At 38.7% G+C, this 22,512-nt stretch overlaps 1 protein-coding gene across 1 annotated transcript; it reads left to right on the top strand.

Annotated features, from left to right (window-relative positions):
• Window positions 1-1,696: 1,696 nt before the first annotated feature.
• Window positions 1,697-22,062, top strand: pa2g4a (proliferation-associated 2G4, a). The gene is made up of 13 exons (XM_079841090.1): window positions 1,697-1,929; window positions 11,843-11,971; window positions 12,154-12,259; window positions 15,052-15,121; window positions 15,407-15,499; window positions 15,687-15,750; window positions 16,087-16,165; window positions 16,481-16,559; window positions 17,206-17,339; window positions 17,641-17,735; window positions 17,833-17,960; window positions 18,046-18,099; window positions 20,692-22,062. Exons 1-13 carry the CDS (start codon window positions 1,845-1,847, stop codon window positions 20,752-20,754), a joined length of 1,179 nt encoding a protein of 392 aa, XP_079697216.1. The 5' UTR covers window positions 1,697-1,844; the 3' UTR covers window positions 20,755-22,062.
• Window positions 22,063-22,512: the final 450 nt, after the last annotated feature.

The raw sequence follows: 22,512 nt of genomic DNA, 5'->3' as shown, positions 1-22,512 counted from the left end.
TTATAGATAGCTATAAATAAGACTTAAAGACAATTCCTGAACAGCCAGACAGATTTATGCTTGGTGTGTGCTTATGTGTCTCAAATGGTTGTAGGTGGAGCGCATCTTAGTAGGTGAGTAATTCATCTAACATTTAGGGTTCACGTGAACTGGTCTAATTTTCAGAGATATTATATTATATTTACATTATGTTGTTACCGATCAGGCATTACCTAATAATCTGACTTGTTTGATGCTTGATTGGATTGAGATCTGGGGAATTTGGAGGCCAAGTCAACACCTCAAACTCATTGTTGTGCTCTTCAAAACATTCCTCAACCATTTTTGCTTTGTGGCAGGGCGCATTATCCTGCTGAAAGAGCCACAGCCACCAGAGAATACCGTTTCCATGAAAGGGTGTACATGGTCTGCAACAATGCTGAGGTAGGTGGTACGTGTCAAAGTAACATCCTCATGGATGGCAGGACCCAAGGTTTCCCAGCAGAACATTGCCCAAAGCATCACACTGCCTCCTCCGGCTTGCCTTCTTCCCATAGTGCATCCTGGTGCCATGTGTTCCCCAGGTAAGCGACGCACATGCACTGGGCCACCCACGTGATTAATCAGACCAGGCCACCTTCTTCCATTGCTCCGTGGTCCAATTCTGATGCTCACATGCTCAATGTTGGTGCTTTTGGCAATGGACAGGGATCAGCATGGGCACCCTGACTGGTCTGCAGCCCCATACACAACAAACTGCGATGCACGGCCAGCCTTCGCTCCCCATGTGTATCAATGAGCCTTGGACGCCCATGACCCTGTCGTTGGTTCACCACTGTTCCTTCCTTGGACCACTTTTGATAGATACTGACCACTGCAGACCGGAAACACCCCACAAGAGCCGTCACAATTTGGCCCTTGTCAAACTCGCTCAAATCCTTACGCTTGCCCATTTTTCCTGCTTCAAACACATCAACTTTGAGGACAAAATGTTCACTTGCTGCCTAATATATCCCACCCATTCCCTTCACCTGTCAGTGGTCATAATGTTATGCCTGATCGGTGTATACTATTAGGCCTATATAATATTTTGATCACAAATAATTTTTATTTACACAAATGTAGATTTGTTAATGTTTTGTGGCATTCAAAAATTATTTGAACATTTCATGTCAATAAAGCAACTGAAAAAGAGTGCCTTAAAACTCTAAATAAAAAAAAAAATGTCGTTTTAATTTGCTTTGATATATTTTGCTAATTGTTTTTTTTCTCCAATGTATGCTGAGAGGTGTAGTAAAGGTTTAAAAAACCTACTGTGAAACCTTATTGTGCACAGAATCATAGATAGATAGATAGATAGATAGATAGATAGATAGATAGATAGATAGATAGATAGATAGATAGATAGATAGATAGATAGATAGATAGATAGATGGATGGATGGATGGATAGATAGATAGATAGATAGATAGATAGATAGATAGATAGATAGATAGATAGATAGATAGATAGATAGATAGATAGATAGATAGATAGATAGATAGATAGATAGATAGATAGATAGATAGATAGATAGATAAACGCGTTAGCTCAAGCATTAACAAATATCCGAAAAACGAATATTTTATTCTACTATTGTGACCTTTTTGGAAAATACCCAAAAGCCTCGGTTGGTTTTTGGCGCCATCGTATATGACGACACCTCCGATGTGGCTGCGTAGTGGGCGTGGCTGCGCTGTGCGTGGAGGCCGTGGGCGGAGCGTGACGGTCGGCGAGCCGCTTGTGCCTGTGTAGTAGCGTGACTGATTTCTGCTGTCCGCTCAACGACGTACTGACAGAGAGACGCTCTGAGAGCCACTGCAGCCATGTCCGACGACGAACAGCAAGAGCAGACCATCGCCGAGGATTTGGTCGTGACCAAATACAAGATGGGCGGTGACATAGCCAACCGTGAGTTTGACGTTTGAGTGATGGAGGTGTTGAGTCGGTGACACGGGCCTCCACGCTGCTCTCTCGTGCATGCCATGTGTTAGGACGAGGTGAGCAGCGTGGGACATTACATGCCAGCGTTCTGACCTAATGCGATATACCGCCGCTTAAGACCTGTTTTAAATGCATTGCTGTTCCTCCAGTGCACGTCTATAAAGCTTGTACACTTTTTGCAGTCGTACCGTATGGAGGGACTCTTTCTGGAGCTAATGCTAGCTTTAATGGAGCTAGCTAGCATTAGCCCCTAGTGCATGTCAGTGGACACTTGTGGCTCTTGCAATGCCAGCTGGTAGGGGTTATTCCTCAAAGGCATGGCTTGGTTACCTTTCTACATGGAAATGTCCACGACTGCCGTACTATTGCAGATCAATGACTTCCCATCTTATCTGTCAGCATTACACAGGCAGTGAACACCATGAAGATGTTGAGGGGATGCTCACGGGGCTTTTGACTTTATCACTCCAGAGCAGTTGGTGTCAATGACTAGGTCATTGTATTTTTCTGTTTGCACAGTGGACTTGAATGGTAGTGCACTATTCTTTGAGCTCCATTGACGACTCAATGATTTGGAGTTTTGCCTCATTTGTCGTCTTTGCTGAGATTAAATTAGGATGTATAGAGTTCCTTCCATCAAATAAACTCAAGCACCTGTTATCCGCATATCTTCCCTGTGTTAAAGGGTTAGTTAACCCAAAAATTTAAATTGTGTCATTATTTACTCGCCCTCATGTCATTCCAAACCCGTAAGACTTTTTTTTGGATGAAATCTGAGAGCTTTCAGTCCCTCCATTGACAGCTACGCAACTACCTTTTCGACGCTTTAAGAAGTTAATAAAGAGATCTATATGAATTGAGTGGTTTAATCCAAATTCACACAATCGCTTTATATGATGAACAGGTTGAATTTAGGCTTTTGTTCATATATAAACATTCATCACTCTCACATCAGTTGTGGTAAACTGAAGCTCAAGCATGTTTGCTTGACGTGCGAGAACCAATGAGGTTCATTCATCTGTGTGCAGCACACTTAAAGGATTAGTTCACTTTCAAGTAAACTTTTGCTTATAATTTACTCACCCCCTTGTCATCCAAGATATCCATGTCTTTCTGTCTTCAGTCGAAAAGAAATGAAGATTTTTGATGAAAAGATTTCAGGATATTTCTCCATAAAATGGAAGTCAATGCCCTCCAAACGGTTCAAGGTCCAAATGAGAGGTTCAGTACAGCTTCAAAAGGGCTTTAAACCACATCAAACGGTACCAGACGATCAATAAGGGTCTTATCTAGCGAAACGATCTGTCATTTTTTTTTAAAATGAATAAAGTTTAAGTTTTATAAGCACAAATGCTCGCCTTGCTCTGTTCATTGATGCACACTCGTGACGTCATGTAAAACGCAATTACGTTGAAAAGGTCACGCTAGACGCAGGCGCAAAGACGTTTGAATATGTGGATACGGTCCTCCTTCCACTCATTTGTAAACACTTGCTGTGTTCGACATCGCCCCGTATACCCTTAAATAGGGCACTATTTGAGTGAACATCCATTTGTAGTGGTGTCCGAAACAATAGTGGACGTTTTTGAGTGCACTCATTCAATCCCACCATGCACCGCAATAACGAGTGTACAGTAGATGTACGCGCTGGAGAAAATGCTTGTTCGATGCCCGAGCGGCGTATGACAGCAAAGTCCCGCGAGAGCAAACGAGAAACAACTCCTTATGCTTTTGAATCGTTCTCTCACTCAACCAGACAGTGTACTCTCAACGCACTGAGAGTCGCGCCCTGAATGAATTAACTTACCGCTGTCCGATTCGCCCTATGTACCCTCATTCCCCATTACTCCACTACTCCAAAAACGAGCCAACAAGCTTAAAGTTAACCCTATAACTTTTTACTTGTGTGGCACTGAACTTACTTGGAAAGGGGAATAATAAAGTAACTAATAAGCATTTAATTAAAAAAAATAACAATAATATTTGTATAGTATAATATATAGTATAGTAGGCCTATATATTTCATACTTTATAGTAGGCTACTATTTATATTATGTGCGTCAGAAGCAAAAAAATGTTGGTGGGTCCTTTAACAGAAACATTTTACTGGAGTAGATGCAATTTACAAAAAAAAATATTTAAATATATCGGCTTGTTTAAACGTCTGGTTGAGGACCACACACATACGGAATACACAATCTTCATCAGCAGCAATAGTGTAGGGGTAAGACGCATGGCGTTCAGATTTGACGCAAATTGATCAGAGGTTCGAATCCGCCTTTTGCCAAACTCGCACTGATCCTTTTTCCCATCATATATCAGAATCGGAAAGGAATTTATTTTCTATGAATATGAAGAAAATATTAGAAAAGTGAAAATAAAGCTTCTAACGCGTTTATCAGTGTTTATCAGGGTATGTAAATAGACGTGCTCAATTAGAGACGATACAAGTGAGTGGGTCCAATATCATTTGTCTTAAAAAGTGTGAGTCGATGCCATCTCCTGGCGAAACGCGGGAATTCATTCAATGCACGGCGCGACTCTCACAGTGCATTATGGGTATTCTCTAGTCGTCGAGCATACATCGGTTGCAAACTCGTTATTGTGGTGCATTGTGGGATTAAATGAGTGCACTTCATAACGTCCACTATGGTTTCGGACACCACTAAATGGCTGTTCCCTCAAATAGTGCCCACAGCTGAATCAATCATCCATCCATCTTCCGAACCGCACTGGTCCAGCCCAATATCATGCATACAGGTATAAATGATCCTTTTTAAAATGATTATTATATTGTTTGATTATGGTTACATGCTTGTTTCCGTAGCAGAGTTCAGGATAAATCTTTTCATTATTACTGGAGCTGCCAAACAGCAAGCACAAACTGCAAAAACGGCAGCCTTTCCGGCGCACTTAGTGTCCGAAATCACTCACTCGTTTTCGAAGTGGACTATATCAGTGGACTAATGTAGGGAATAGTGAATGAGGGTATAGGGGGCGATTTCGGAAACAGCCACTGACTCTGTACTTCCGCCTGCGTCTAGCGTGACCTTTTCAACGTACGTGACGTCACGAGTGCGCATCACTGAACAGAGCAAGGCGAACATTTGTGCTTATAAAACTTAAACTTTATTTATTTTTAAAAAAAATGACCGATCGTGTATTTTCGTTTTGTCATCTTTAATTTGGTAATTATTTAAGTGAAAAATATTTAGTGTAGGCCTATGTATTTTATTATTTTTATTTATTTTTTATCTGATCTATATTAGGGCTGTCAAAATTGCTCAAATGACGTTCGAATATTCCCTCTAAAAAAAACACGAATATTCGAACTATTCGAACATCTGGTTGCGCATTTTATCAATGACGCGCATTACGTCAATAACAGGACAAATGAATACAAAGACACATAACTACTTATATAGGTAGTCTATTTAAGTTTAAACATATTTGACAACGTATAACCTACACAAAAACAAGTAAATCAACTAATGGCTAAAGACCGCAGACCTCACTCTCTCTCGCCCTCACCCTCTCTGCGCATAACGGTTTAAATGAACACACACACATTTTGAGACTGATCAAGAGTTTTGTGCAAGCAATTTAAGGTCGCGACTCGTCCCAAATATAGCAGGCTTCATTCAGTGATTGAAACTTTTACGGTCTATGGATTGAAACAAATATTAATATAAGTTTTACAGCATATTATTGAACGCTCCGAGCGAGCTGTGCTGTGGTAAACATGGAACTTTTCCTTGACATGAAACGGTAAATAATCAAACCAGTGGAAGCAGTGCATTTATCCTTCATTCATGCAATATCTATTCAATCAGTACCTCGGTTCCATTGCTTGACAGAACTCCCTGAAGCCTGCCCCATCCACGACACTGATCGCTCTCATGTCCTTACAAATGAACAACATTAATTTCTCCGTTATGGCCTCTTGTCGTGTTGCAGACAGAGAACTTGTGGCGGGCGATGGAAAGTAAGGCTGGTCCAGTTTGCACATACAAATTAGTTGCTTATATTTACAAAACGAGCCTACAAAAGCATAAAAAAGCCTGTTTAATAAAGAAAAGTTCACGAAACGAAGTGAAAACTCACTAAAGTGTTTAGTGAAATTAGGAAACATTTAGATATCATACATTGAGTTGTATAAGTTAACGTTACATTTCTACATACATTTTGTTCTCATGTCACAAGTAATATCAAGGTTTATTTTGATCTGTTTTACATGATTCTTTTGTAGTGTGGTTTTCGGTGAAGTGTACTAAAATAAATATCGTCACCTGTGTACGTTAGCCCACTTCTTCTCGACGCTTTTCCTGATAGTTTATAGAACAATTACTCCGAGTCGCCATCTGTCGTTTCAAAGAAAAGCACAACAGCGAGCGTGTCAAGTATAAACGCCTCGTCCGTTTGGGGAGGAGCGCGCGCAGTCAGCGTGGGCTCGTGCTCTGGAGACGGGCCAAAGTACACAAGGCTTCAGGCGCGCTAGCGCCCACTCGCAAAGCAGACAGCCACGCCTCTACTACCGCGGGCGTTTTTTTCCCCCACATTTTTTTATTTATTCGAATATTAATTTTCACCTTCGAAATTCGTTTTTTAAAAACTATTCGAATATATATTCGAATTTAGAATATTCGTTGACAGCCCTAATCTATATGCGGCTGTTTGCATGGTAAAATAAAATACATTTTGGCTGCTGTCTGTAGATTCCTTCATGCACAACTCGTATTCTCTCGGATGCTTCATACGCAAATGTTTTAACAGCTGCTGTTGTTTAGGGTCCTTAAACGAGACAAATCGGCATTGCAAATTGAACATGTAGCTCGACTTCTTTTGACTTAAAGTAGCATAGCCTACTGCCACGTTCTCTGTTCATGAGTTCCATTTTCACTTTCAACGGCGGCATCATTACGTTCGACCAGCGGGGCGCGCATAGTGCAAGCCTAGGGTTCAGATTCGGTGGAAAAAAATTCTGAGGTTCGGCAGAAACCGAACCACGTCAAAAAAGCCCAATATCCTGGATTCGGTGCATCCCTACTTTTAATACCTTTCTCAGGGTTTTTCCTACATTGAAAATTTTTTGGCAGCCGCCAAAACAAATTTTTGTCCCGCCAAAGCTTTATTTGATGAGTTATTGGGATTTATGAATGATGTAGAATAGATGCTGCGCTTGTAACTGAGTGACAGAGAGAATGATCAGAGAACTCCTCCCCCGCTCTCTCTCTCTCTGTCTTCAAAATAAGCATTCTTAGCTTTCTAATATTTCACATATTACGTTAATCAAAATCAAAAGGTCGGAAGACCGAATCCATGTTGAACGTGGCGCTATCAGATGATGTTTTCCTTTAATTACCGCTGGGTGTGAAATGCGCTCAAAAAACATTGACTGATTCTCTGACCAGCTGACATAAAGCATACTTTCAATAAACGGGAAACAAATCCTATCCGGTTATGAAGTGTTTTCTGTGTGTTGACAAATCTTTCGCGATGTTCTAACAGACGGGATTCACACACAACGCGTCTGCTAATGTCCGATTCGCCACCTAATGACTCCTTTGAACTGAATCATTTCAACGACTGGTTAGAACAACTGATCCGTCCAACACTGAACTAACGAATCAGTTGAATCGTTTACTCAGAACATCTGAAGAGAACAAGTGTGCTTACCCAATTTAGCAAGAGTGGGTGTAAGAGTTAGTTGTAATTATTCACAGCCTTTTAGCTTATTTATGTTCATAATGTGTAGTAAAATAAATAGCCTATAAATCACTTAGTATAGACTGGAGTGAGGTGAACCCAGAACAAAGTTGTTGTTAGCTAGCTGATCATTTTATGAAATTGTATATGGCAGAAAATTAGGCTATTTGTTCATTTTTTTATTACTACTTTTTAATATTGATATGATTATATACCAAAACAATTATCAGTAAATAGTGTAAAAATGAGGAACAAAAACAAACATCAAGTTATCCCACATGAAAAAATACTATAGTATATTATAGTATTTACTACACTTTGTTAATTTACTGTAGTATATTTACTATAGTACGGTTCAAAAACACTATAGTATTTACTAGAGTAATTTTACTATAAAATACTACAGTATTTTTTCATGTGGGATCAAAATAAGATAAGCAAAAGTTACAAATTTTCTTTGAACTTATTTAAAATGTATTGTCAGTATTGCACTTGCAGATCACGTGGGTAGGGTACTTTTTTACTGTGCGTGCGTGCGTGTGTGTATGGATGACCATGTCTGTCAGCCACCACCGAAGACCATTTTTGACTCAGGAAAAACCCTGCCTTTCTGGACCTTGAAAGTGTTGATTATATTGCTGTCTATGGAGGGGTCAGAGAGCTCTCGGATTTCATCAAAAATATCTTAAAGGTCCCATGGCATGAAATTTTCATTTTATTAGGTTTTTCAACATTAATATGAGTTCCCCTAGCCTGAATATTGTTCCCAAGTGGCTAGAAATTTTGATCGGTGTAAACAGAGTTCTGTCTGTCTCTCTCTACCTTTGAGAAAATGACAGGCCAGACTAGCCAATCCTGAAGTCTCCTGTTATGACGTAAAAACAGGAACGGTTACCTCCCTTTCCACCGCCCAGAGAATCTGTCACGCCCATGCAAGCGCCATATTTGTTTGTCCTCGAGAGATCATGGCTTGTGAACAAGTGAATGCTGGCAGTTTCTCAGTGTTTGGATGTACAAATGAAAACAAGTCTTTTTTCAGTTCCTTCTGATCTGTGATCAGTGATTTCTGATGTGTAGCTAATTATGTATTATTCGTGCACACGTTGTGGCTTCTCTCTCCCGACAGAACGGTGTTTTCTATCTTGTGAGTCAGTGTTTTTGTTAGGGATGCACGATATTATCGGCACGACATTGGAATCGGCCGATAAACGCTTAAAATATAAAAATCGGCATCGGCCGATATGAAAAAATTATGCCGATATGCCTTGCCGATATGATAACGTGTTGATATGAGCCTGCATTAACTCACGTGTGCAAGGACTTCTATAGCGATAAGATCACGTCAGCCGTGTGGTCATTCTTCAAGTGAAAACAAGCAAGTGCATTGCATGTATGGTGATTTATATTGTCAGTTTTTAAATGCTGCCTTGAATTTGTGAATCAACGCAGGATTGCCAGGTTTTCCCAACAAAACTAGCCCAAAACAAGCACAATCGCGTCTCCCCACTCTATAGCACAGAGTGCTAACACGCAGCCTCTACAGCAGCTGAAGCTCCTCCAGGTCCTAGTGCCCGACCGGGAGAATGTTATATATAGCCTATTTAGTGGAGGCGCTGTTGTTACAGTAATAAAATGAAAAGTAGAATACACAAATAAATAGAAGTTACTACTTTTTCTGAATAAATAAAGCAGTAGTGATGTCAAAGCACAAGCATATTAAATACTTTTACATACAGTTTATTAATCTGTAATAAAATTTTATGAAATGGATGATGAAAAATAATCCAAGGAGCTCTAAAATAACTGTGAATGTTTTAATCTGAAGCTAAATACAGCATCAACTGATCCCATGCCACCCCCACTTCATGTGAACAAACATTAAATTCAAAAATAAAATATTTAGGTTACAACTGCATCTGTCTGGGGTTAAAAATTACTGACTTTATTATTGTTATTTTCAGCGCTTTTAATATACTTTTATTTTAAAAAAGAACTTTATTAACATTAATTTATTTTTAACAAGTATCCTTTTAGTAAGGAGACCTCAGAAATCTGAAACCAGAATGAAGAAAAAACTTTTTTTTGCTCAATATGGTGGTTTCCAAACAAATGGAAAAAATAAACATATATCGGTATCGAAATCGGCATCGGCCAGAATGAGTTGAAAAATATTGGCATATCGGATATCGGCAAAAATCCAATATCGTGCATCCCAACACATCCTCGTCGCGTCTATCTGTTCTAAAATGTGCATACAGTTGTGAGTTTCTGCTCAATATCGGCAGACTCACATCTCTTTAGAGATAAACTTCACGCACGCGCCGAAGCTCGGGCTGCACTGTCCGGTCGGCCATCAACATCACCGACCCCCAGTACTGCATCTGGCCCACAGCGGAGGCACCAAACGCGGCGCGAGATTAAGCAGAAGGGGGGTAAACATGAGCATATCCGGGCTAGCCAGCCTAGCCCCACAATAAACTGGATTACATTCGATTACTGCTGTTGTGTCTTTGTTTGCACTGTGTACTCAATGCGCGTCACTGACACTTTTCATATGATAGGAAAATATCTAAAAATAATCCTATAATCAACACTTTCTAACTCGTTCATCTCGACAGCTGTAATGGTACATTGCATGTGTTACAAAGTTGGTAGAATAATGATGAAGACAGGCTCGGCGTGACTGAGACTCTTGTTTATTCAGAACTCTCAGATACACACAAAATAAACTCGCGCTGACAGCGCTCTCATAACTCAGTAGTTACTATAAATAACTTTGTTAGCAATCGCTCCGTCTCTGGTACATTAGTGGTGTCTGGTTCGCGAACTAATCATTCTTTTGAACCGGTTCTTTTTAGTGAACCGAATCAGTTCACCAAATCGGACCGAATCGTTCTAAACGGTTCGCGTCTCCAGTCAGCGCTGATCCATAATTTACTACAGTTACTAACTTTCTGACATGAGTGACAGCCCCTCCGACTAGAAATAAACTAATAACCTGAAGTATATCCTGGTAACTACAACAGTTCACTGAACTGAGACGTACTGACAGAACTGATGAGAAGTGAACTCAGCAGGTCCATCCGTCTCTCTGGCAGCAGCTCGTGGCTGGTAGACCTCGTTAAACCACGCCCCCTCCGCTCATTTCAAATGCAAAGATGTCAGCCAATCACAACAGTGGGCGTTTTTACTGAAGTCTCACAGCAGACACGCCTCTTGAAACAGGGCAAACAGCAGTATAGAAAAAATGCCTTTTATTTCTACATTATGACATTTTATGATGTAAAAATCATACTAACAATATAAGTACACCTCATGAAACATTTTAAAATAATAGAAAAATGCCATGCCGTGGGACCTTTAATTTGTGTTCCGAAGATGAACGAAGGTCTTACGGGTTTGGAATGACATGAGGGTGAATAATTCATGACAGAATTTTCATTTTTGGGTGAACTATCCCTTTAATAGCAGATAGTTGCCCCGTATTCGACTGCAAGAAGAACTGTAGCACGTCACATAAATGAACCAAAACTCAGCTTATAGGCTACTTGCCTCACAGACATGAGAAATAGGCCTTTAGAAAGCTTGAAATGTCTACTTTTAAATGTATTGGAAAACAATTGGAAAACAAATACTTTATGTAATCCAACTGAAAGGTGCATTTCCCTATACTACTACTACTGCGGAATTGACGAGTCAGCATCGTCAACTTCATCTTTGCAGCCAACACGGACTCTGAAAACACTAATTTTTTATTAAACAATTTAAATGTCTCTTTGCTATTTTTACATTTTATAATCATTAGGCTACTTTTGCCAGTGCTTTGTGGCAAGCTTTATGTGTGTGCTTGAGTGCAAGGCATATATTCTGCCCCCAGTACCCTATATGAGTCTTTGAGTCTGTAAAAAAGGAATCAAACTGAAAAATTAAAACCTATTTTTTTTCATACCTTTTTTTGAGGTAATTTAATCTTGTTAAAACAGATAAAATTGGTATAGAAAAAAGTATCGTTCCGGAACCGCTATCGAAGTCAAGGTATCAATATTGAAAGTTTTTGAAAGATACCCAGCCCTACTATTGACAATAGACAATTATTTTTTTTTTGCCTGTGAAATTTTGCCGAAATTTGTGAACGACACCTTAAGCCTCCATTTTTGTTTTCTTCTCTCTTCAGAGGCATTGAGGGTGGTCATCGAGGCAGCCAAACCAGGAGTATCAGTTCTCAGCCTCTGTGAGAAAGGAGATGCTTTCATCATGGCAGAGACTGGGAAGATCTTTAAGAAGGAGAAGGACATGAAGAAAGGTAGACGTGGCTAAATGCTTGTGGTTTCGTAAGAGAGTCCTATTGAGCCCATTCAGAATAGATCGGTTCAGGTCTAGTCTCCTCCAGAGAAATCTGCAGGTCTAATTTGAAATATCTCTCTCCTCACAAATTATGCAGAAGTTTTTTTTTTGTTGAGGATTGGTGGTTGTCCTTTCTTGCAGGCATTGCGTTCCCCACCAGTGTGTCAGTCAATAACTGTGTCTGCCACTTCTCTCCCCTGAAGAGCGACCCAGACTACACGCTGAAAGATGGAGATTTGGTCAAAATGTAGGCAAACACCCTCTCCAGTTCGTCTGCGTCTGTCTGACCTCCCCATGTCTTTTCCTTTGTCACCTTTTCCTTCTTGGCCCATCTTGTCTGCAAGTGTTCTTCACTCTATCCCTCAGTGACATCCCAGTGCCTTCTCTACCCCTTCCAATTGTGTCTTCATGCTTGTTCCCTTGTTTGTGATTCACTTTGCACGTTAATGTCACACTTAATAATTTTTAATAATTCTGCAACACAATTGTTATGAAATCTTTTATAGAGCTTGTAGAAGCATCGGACCGTTAAACTTTTTCCATCGGGGGCTAGTATCAACAAGCAGTCCAGTAAATCCTCTTAGAAATAAGCAGTGTATTTACAAATTTCCTTTGTAAGGCATAATCCCGCACATTTACATTGCTATTGAAAACAATGTTCGCTCCCCCTGATTTCCTGTCACTACTTAAATATCTCACCGCAGGGGGGCACAAATAATTACAATTCAACAGAAATAAGCACACAGAAATATACATAACGTGCATAAGTAAATAATACAACCACAAGAAATTTGGAGATGCAAAAAAGTTTTGTAATTTTCCAGGGTTCTCAGTCATGGTTGGGTAAACATCTGTAGTGGTGAATGGGAACTTCAACAAATATATATTTTTTGCGTTCTCATTTGCTCAATTAACAAAAAAGAAAAAATCCACGATTGCATTTCTATGGCTTTCCAAAGGAGGAAAAAAATAGAGAAAGAACGATTACAGTGGTCAGAAGAGAGTCAGTCCCTTAAAGCTACACTAAGTAACTTTTCCTTCCGCTAGAGGTCGCCTGTTCAAAACAAAGGCGTAGTTTGATGACGCCACGTTTGAGCGCAGAATCTTGGGACATGTGGTCTTCACCTCACAGCTGGTGGAAAAGAGTCAGGATAGGACTCGGGCAGAAATCATGTTCATGGATGCGATTATTAACATTACTGTAGTCTGAAGCAGAGCAGGGCAGAGTGTTGTGGAGCTGAGCAAGGCCGCTGGAGCGATTGACTGTTATTATGGCATAGTTGCCGGCGGGACTTTTATAATGACACGGTCGCCGGCGCCATTTCCTCTTTTCCAGTCATGAGTATGAGGTAACGCAACTCTGTTTACCGTATTAGATATATCTGAGTGTGTTGAAAAGGAAGTTATGACGTTCGCTCGGCGGCTGCTATGACACTTGTTTACACTGCAGTGAGAGTAAAGTGTTTCTGCTAAATAAAACCGGAAACCGAGGGTAACGCAGATATGACGCAATCGACAGGTGACTCCCTCACACGCATAGCTCACACGTCCCGTTTCCTTGGTTAAAATGGCAATTTCTCACGATTTACAAATAGTTGGAAACATTTAGGATATTCCAAGTACTCAACTGAACAAAATATATAACACTGGCCTAGTGGTTTCTGGATATTTTACTGCTTAAAATCTTACATAGGTCACCTTTAACCAGTTTTAACACGTCACCGTTAACTAGTTTTCTTAAAGGATTAGTTCACCCCTAAATGAAAATGTCCTGATAATTTACTCACCCCCATCTCATCCAAGATGTTCATGTCCTCTTTCTTCAGTCGAAAAGAAATGACGTTTTTTGAAGAAAACATTCCAGGATTTTTCCTCATATAATAGTTTTCAATTGCAACCAAAATGCTGAAGGTCCAAATCAATGCAGTTTCAAAGCGCTTCGATGGGCTTCAGAGGCTCTGCATGATCTCAGATGAGGAATAGGGTCTTATCTACAGAAATGATCGGTCATTTAAAAAAAAAGAAAAAAAAGATTATACCTTTTAACCTAAATTGCTCATCTTGTGCAGCTCTGCGAGGTGCTAAGTAATCATGTCGGAAAGGTCACACTAGACGTAGGCTGAAGTACCGCCCTGTGTTTACAAGCGCTCATGCAAAGACTAATACAAACGCCCTTTACCAAAAACACTCAATGTTCAACTTCAAAATTGTCCGATATCGTTGTTTTACCTTTTTTTTTGTTTTGTTGCTAAAGGCTGTTTGTATTAGTCTTCGCACAAGCGCTTGTAAACACGGGGAGGTACTTCTGCCTACGTCTGGCGTGACCTTTCCTACGTGATTACGTCATCCTTAGCACCTCGCAGAGCAGCACAAGATGAACAATTTAGGTTGAAAAGGATAAATCTTTGTTTTTTTTTTGTTTGTTTTTAAATGACCGATCGTTTCTGTAGATAAGACCCTATTCCTCGCGTGGGATCGTGCAGAGCCTCTGAAGCCCATCGAATCGCTTTGAAACTGCATTGATTTGGACCTTCAGCATTTTGGTTGCAATTGAAAACCATTATATGATGAAAAATCCTGGAATGTTTTCTTCCGAAAACGTAATTTCTTTTCGACTGAAGAAAGAAAGACATGAACATCTTGAATGAGATGGGGTGAGTAAATTATCAGGAAATTTTCATTTTGGGCCAACTAATCCTTTAAGTTTAATGCCAAGGCAATAAAACACAAAGTTTATATATATATATATATATATATATTATATTATATATATATATATATATATATATATTATATATATATATATATATATATATATATATATATATATATATATATATATATATATATATATATATATATATATATATATATATATATATATATATATATATATATATATATATATATATTATATATATATATATTAAAAACGTTGCTAGATTTATTATGTTAATAACTGTGGAAATGTATTATCATAGTCTGTGAAAAGGATTTTTTTCTGTTTCCTCATAAATTTCTCTTTATTTCTCTCAACAGTGATTTAGGAGTACATGTTGATGGCTTCATTTCCAACGTGGCCCATAGCTTTGTTATTGGAGCTACTAAGGTGTGCATATGTACCCCCCCCCCCCCCCCGCTGTTACTACATTTTATAAAGCTTCATGACTGTATATGGACTACTTAAAGTGCAATTAAAAAGTATTATTATTACATGCCCCTCTGGAATATTTCTGATTGGTCAAGTTTCCTACATAGATATAGTAGTTTATTTCACTTGTATTGGTCGTTTCCTCTACTGTGTGATAGAATAATTCAATCAATTTCATGTCCATGTTATAAGGGTCAAGATAATCATCCCTTAATTTTGTGATACAATTTTGATTTCTTTTAGGAAGCACCCGTGACGGGAAGGAAAGCTGATGTCATCAAAGCAGCACACCTATGTGCGGAAGCAGCTTTGCGTCTTGTCAAACCAGGCAACCAGGTTAGTACATACTTTACTCAATTAAAGTGGAAAATAGATAAGGTTGAAACTCTTTAAGACCATTAGCTGTTATCCATTATCCAGATTGTAGAGAATAGGCAGTATGTCTTATATTCAAATATAGTGATGGCTTGTTTCTTATGCAAAGTCTTTTATCTTCTCCATCTGCCCCGTTTACCTTTTGAAGAATACACAAGTAACTGAGGCCTGGAACAAGATTGCTCAGTCATTCAAGTGCAATCCTATTGAGGGTGAGTTATGGTTATTATTTTATTTGGGACAGCCCAACCACAATTAAAACATCCATTCAGAGAAAAGTTTGTATTGTGGACTTTGAAGATATATATACACGTATAATACACATATAAACGTTGATCAACACATGCATGGAGCACATCAAATATGATAAATGGAAGTTTATTTTTTGGCTGAATTAACCTGTTAATCATGTTGAGTCACACAAAACATGAAAGCCAAGCAATTCAAAGTTCCTGCAGATGCCAATAGGAATGTCTGACTGTGATCTGCCCATTGTTTATTTAACCATGTGCCATTATTCACAGTTTTTCTCTTTTGTTCATGAATAGGTATGCTGTCTCATCAACTAAAGCAACATGTTATTGACGGAGAGAAGACCATTATCCAGAACCCTACAGATCAGCAACGGTATAAAACAAAACAGAATATTGTTCCTTAATCTTCTCAAATAATGCTCCCACAGAGCCATAGTGTTTTCAACCCTTTTTGGGGAAATCGCTCAACAAATGGTTTACTTGCAGTATCAGCTTGTAAAGTATTTTAGTATTATTAAAAATTGCTGTTTATCTGTAAGGTTTTTGCCTGTTTGGTGATATCTTGTGGACAGTTTTGGGCTAGGCTATTTTGACTTGAGAAAACAATCAACCACATAGACATTAAATACCACTCAAAACATTTGGCAGCGAGATTTTCATTGGCAAACACATGTTTGTCTCATAACAGGAAGGATCATGAGAAGGCTGAGTTTGAGGTTCATGAAGTTTATGCCGTGGATGTGCTGATCAGCTCAGGAGAGGGGAAGGTAAGTGATACCCAGCCCACACTTTATGTACAACATCTGACATTGTAAAGTTCAGCTTGATCAGAATCCCATAGATCTCATACAGTGGAGGCTTAAACCTAGTCCCAGACTAAAATGCATGTTTGAACTGTTTTAACTGATAGCAACTTGCACTGACATACACTATATTGCCAAAAGTATTGAGACACCCCTCCAAATTTAAATCATTGAATTCAGGAGTTCCAATCACTTTCCTGGCCACAGGTGCATAAAATCAAGCACATAGGCATGCAGATGCTTCTACAAACATTTGTGAAAGAATGGGTTGCTCTCAGGAGCTCAGTGAATTCAAGCGTGGTATCGTGATAAAAGGGTGGCAAAGGCTTGCAAAGGGTGGGCTGACTCCATATTAAACCCTACGGATTGGGAATGGGATGTTATTTAAGTTCATGCATGTAAAGGCAGGCATCCCAAAACATTTGGCAATATAGTGCATCTTAAAATATGTCAGTGCCATTGTTTTGTCTCAAGATGCACACCAGCAATGTTTTTTTTCAAAGGAAAATTTATAAAAGCTACTTAAATGTCCTAATTAAGGCCTAATCCTGGTTTAATCTAAACTCTGTCTGTGAAATCAGGCCATTGTCTTTATGATCTTTCCCTATAGGCAAGAGATGGAGGCCAGAGGACAACCATCTACAAACGGGACCCCAGCAAGCAGTATGGGCTGAAGATGAAGACCTCCAGAATGTTCTTCAGTGAGGTGGAGAGACGCTTTGACGCAATGCCCTTCACTCTTAGGTGGGCAAAACCATTCTTCAGTTCTTTAGAGTTCCTACTTGAGTAAATCATGTTGCAGGCAAAGATGTGTATCTGCATTAGATATTCTGTTCCTAAATGAATGAAGCAGGTGATGTACAGTTTGATTTGAAGGATGTGAACGCTGTGAGAACTTTCGGGAACAATGTTGTTGAGTTTTTGATAATGTGCTGTGCTTTGTATGTATTGTCACATGAGAATGCTAGGAGAATAACTTAATGGATAGATCGATGATTAAGAATTCATGGTAATTTGGTTGTAAAGTCTTCTTTGTGTCCGACAGGGCATTTGAGGATGAAGGGAAAGCTCGTTTGGGAGTGGTGGAGTGTGCCAAACATGAGCTTCTGCAGCCTTTTAGTGTACTGAATGAAAAAGAAGGTGAGTCTCCTTATCATTGCACCATTTTCCTCCTGCTTTGGCCTTTTTCTTTACCTGCTCAAATGGTAAATTCTTCTTTCCACCTTTTTGTCTTTAGGTGAATTTGTGGCTCAGTTTAAGTTCACAGTGCTGCTGATGGCCAATGGACCCTTGAGAATCACCAGTGGACCATTGGAAGCAGAACTCTACAAGTCTGAACATGATGTTCAAGATCCTGAACTGAAGGTTTGTTAGACCCATATATTCTGTTTGAATTTACATTAAATGGGGGTTCTCCTACCTTGATGGTTTGGTTTCTTCTCATTTTCAGTCACTGATCCAGAGTTCTGCAAGTCGCAAAGCACAGAAGAAGAAGAAAAAGAAGGTGAGGCCTCATGTTGTTTCCAAACATGTATTTTTTATTTATTTATGAAACATAATGAGAAGTTTAGTAATATGTCCTGAATGCTCCTTTTCCATACAATGAAAAATGAATGGGGACAGATGCTGTCAAGAGCCAAAAATGCACCTTTAAAGGTAGTCCAGATGTCTTGTGTGCCATATTCCAAATCGTTAGAAGCTATACAACAGCAGTATGGAAGCTTTATAAAGTCAACAATCTCCACCTCTGTTCTAGATCTACATATAATTTGCACTTGTGCAAAAACTGGGTATAACATGCACAGGAATTTTCAGCTAATAACTTAAATTTCATTGTTTCCCCTGCAAAGCTATTATATGGATTCACGTAACTTAGACTATGGCCTGCAAATTGTATGGATTAAGGCATGTTCACACCAACTATATAACAATAATTATATAGCTTCTACAATAACATTTGTTTATTCTAAGCGTGCACTGCAGTTATGTCGTCTGCCACCACTTTAAATGCTTGAGCTCTTTAAAGCAGGATGTCAACGTGTTTAACATTCATCAGCTGAGAGAAAATGCTCTGAAAGTGATTCCAATGATATTCCGTGTTCCTCTGTCATTATTCTTTAAGCGGTGATGTGGATTTCTCTATTCTCATAGAATTAGAATGGTTATTAACTTTATATATTGTTATAGTCAGGGCTTGACATTAACTTTTTTACTTACCAGCTACTGTGGCTAGTGGTTTTGCAAAGTTACTAGCCACTAGGGGTGTAACGGTTCGGTTTGTATTACGGTTTTAGGTTCTTGGTATCGGTATGGTTCGGTATTTGCTATGTTCAAGGGAAAAAAGGACTACTGTCAAAAAAAATTAAGAAAATAAGAACAAATAATTGAAAAACAAGCAACAGCGCAAAGAAATAAAATAGAGCAGAGATGCTAATAAAATAAAAAGTGCTTTTCAGGTTTTTCAGGTAGGTTTAACCTTAGTTTTCAGGTACAGAAATTGAATAAAGTAATCAAATGTAAAATAACATTGCATATTTGACTGTGTAGATTAAAGATTAATCCTCATTAAAGTTACAAAAAGCTATTCAATCAAGAGCAGTGAGTGATTTCCTTGTCTTTTGTTGTTTGAATAACATAAAAAACACACTAAACACAGGCTGCTGTCACTTTAAGACATAATGCACGGATCCAAAACAGTGATACTGTACAAATGCATTGTCTTTCTTGATTGTATAAATTCACAAAATCAAAAAAACGTAACTTCACTCGATGTGAAGTAGAAGTTATCGTTGGAGAGGTGGAAAAGAGAAGAAAAATTTTGTTTTGGAGGGCACAGTGTGGGCATTACTAATGCCAAAAAGGCACTTGAGTGGCAAAAGATTGCAGACGCCGTAAATGCTGTAGCCTCACAACCTCCGACCATGGCCGAAATGAAAAAGAAATGGTCGGACATCAAAGTCGAGGCAAAAAATCTTCTAGCGCTCCATCGCCGGAGTGTGACCTCGTTTGCCAGCAAGTCTTCTTGCTGTCTGAAGATGCGTTCACTACGAATCCTTCCATTTGCCACATCTTCTAAGAGCGCAAGATCAGCCATTGTGCGTCATTACGCATTGTGATGGGGCATTTTATTTCCATCCATTTAATTGCATCTGACAAGCTACAGATGTCAGTTATAATCTACGTGGAAATGGGAAATAGTTCAGTGCAAATGTAATGTCTTGCAGCTTTCTGAATGGTTGAGACATACGTCATACGTTATTTTATCAAAAATAAAACAAACTAAAGGCAAATGTATGAATACCATGATTCCGTAACGGATGAAGACATTTTAACTATGAAAACAACTTTCCCCAGTGGACAATTAATACCTCTATCTATCTATCTATTTATCTATCTATCTATATATCTTCCTAATTATCTATCTATCTTGTCTATATCTGCTCCGCCAGACGGACACATTGATGAGAATATCAGTTTTGTACATTATTTCGTTCTGTTTACCATATTTATGAGGATGAATTGCATAACATGCCAATATTATTGCAGAACATATTTCACTTTTCTTTTTGCAAATGTGTTAATTTGCATTTCTGTTGTAATTTTCGTTTGATTTTGTTTGTTTTACACTGCAGATCGATCAAACGGGTGTTCGTGTAGGCTGTTAATTGGAAGACTTGCTTTGTGAAGTCTTCATGTTATTTATGAGAGGCAGTATTGCCATTTCTTTTACACAACGGTCTACAGTTTCACGTGTTTCTTCCACATTTTCTCGTCAAGTTTGCTTTTTATAAATACCAATTATTGCGTAGAGAGTGCCGTACGCCTTCTTTTGTGCGTATGCAACGTTTATAAATGAGGCCCCTGGTTATAGTTTATCATTAGTTATTGTCCTTGGTGTGAACCAGCCTTTAGCCTTATGGTGCTTTTGTCATTATGGAGCTGACTGTCATCATTCATTTTAATGATTTGAAAAAGTTGGTGTCAACCTGCACAAAGGAATGACAGCACTTGAATTTTATAGTTGCACTGTAACCTTATTGTTATGGCAGTCAATTGTCATCATTCACTTGTCTGTGTGTTGTTTTCTGTGTTACAGGCCTCTAAAACTGCAGAAACTGCTACAGGCCAACCAGCTGAGAATGAAGTTGCAGCCAAATAGAGGCGACACAACTCCACTCTCTCGCAAAACCCCCGAAGAGCAAAAACTTCAACATTTCACTCTGGCCCTACTGTTTTAACCTCTTCTTTATCAAACGTTTGATCAGGAGTCAGTGTTAAAGCCTTGTTTAAACATTTTCCCCTTCCCCTGTAATGGAGAAACGTCATTTAGATTTGGACTCCAAGCGAGTGCAACAAATTTGTACTTTCATAATGAATCTATTTACTCTTTTGAAGCACTCAATTTACATTTCAACTGGAACGCAATGCCTTTTTCAAAATGTAATTAAAAAAGCTTCGCAATTCTTTTGTAGAGTTGCGTTTTTCACTGTCGACTGTTTGAAATGCTTTGTTTGGCCCAAAGGTTAATTTGAAACTGCATTACACTAGATTAGATTAAGTGGTTTGGAGAAAGAAACTAATTCGATTTGCAGCTATTTCTCAGGGTTCCAAAGATAAAACAAAATCTCCCTTATCTGAGAAGTAGTTTTGTACCATTAGGATCGAGAACGCATCCATGGAGAATTTCATGACTTGCAGTGGCATTGGAATTGGAATTCAATGAACATTGAATGAAATTAGAATGAATTCCTAAGCGCTCCAGTCTTGTGAAGCTATAGTGCTTCAAAAAAGGGAAGATTACGTCTTTTTTCTAACTGCCATCCCTAACATGTCATGCTTAGTATGTGAATCTGAAGAACTCTAAACGTTAGGGAATTTTTTTGATCATACTTTCTCACCAATGTACTTTTATTCACGTTTTAGTGTGTGTAATCTTGTTTTTGGTGCAGGGAGATTTTCCAAACAAATTTTAAGTTGTATTCAAGATTTATTAGGGGTTTGGTTAAAGGTCTGGTCCAAAATACACTAAAGCTACTTCAACCCAGTGAAGAGGGTTATAACTTCCACTTGCCAAGGGCCAACACATTATCACTTTATCTTTACCTCTACAAAGCAATAGAGTGTCTGTTTGACTGAATATTCAGACCCAAACTAAGCTCAGACTGGATTGAGAAGCTTTCCAGGCATTATTTTACAATCCTTTCAGTGCAGTTATTTAAAGAGAGGCAATGAGAAGCAGCTCTAGAGCAATTCTGGATCAGTCCTATTATTTGGGGTTTAGTAGAGGTTGTCTCGGTAGATCTTTTGAAATGTTGGTTATCACGTTTTGTTCTGTTTTCAGATTGTAAAAGTTTATGTGGGAGAGGAGGTCATAAGTTTGGAATTGACACGATCTTGTTTTTGTAGTACGAACCATCATATGGGACTATTTTACAACTAATGAAATAAAACATAACTTTGAATAGAATTTCTTTAAGATTGCCATTATTAATTGAAAAAATTGCGTTGTTGGTGTACTAGGATTGTTTCATTCGAGTTCAATGGAAAGTTAAGCCATTTACAAGTTAACATTAGCAGTAAATTAATAGCTCCGAGATAAAATAACAGGAACTTTTAGGAGGTTTGTGTTGATGTACTATATATAAACCAGATAATTACATATCTACGGATTTATTTCTATCTCCTTCCAAAAGAGATGTCTAACCTTTGAATGGATAAGTAGGTGTATTTATATATTTGGCAACAGGGGGCGCTGTGCGGCCCAGACTATCAACACTGTTCATTTACATCCTTGGTCCAACAAAACTGTTAAATGAGGACAGAATCATATTATTAAAATCGATAGATACCAAAGATAGACCATTATCAACACGTTCAAACTGGTTCTATAGTTGAAATGTCTAAATCCGCAGTGACA

The sequence above is a fragment of the Gobio gobio genome (genome assembly GCF_949357685.1).
Source record: "Gobio gobio genome assembly, chromosome: 17".
Taxonomy (NCBI): Eukaryota; Metazoa; Chordata; class Actinopteri; order Cypriniformes; family Gobionidae; genus Gobio; species Gobio gobio.
The sequence above is the reverse complement of the archived record's forward strand: the minus strand, read 5'-3'. Positions and strand labels throughout refer to the sequence as shown.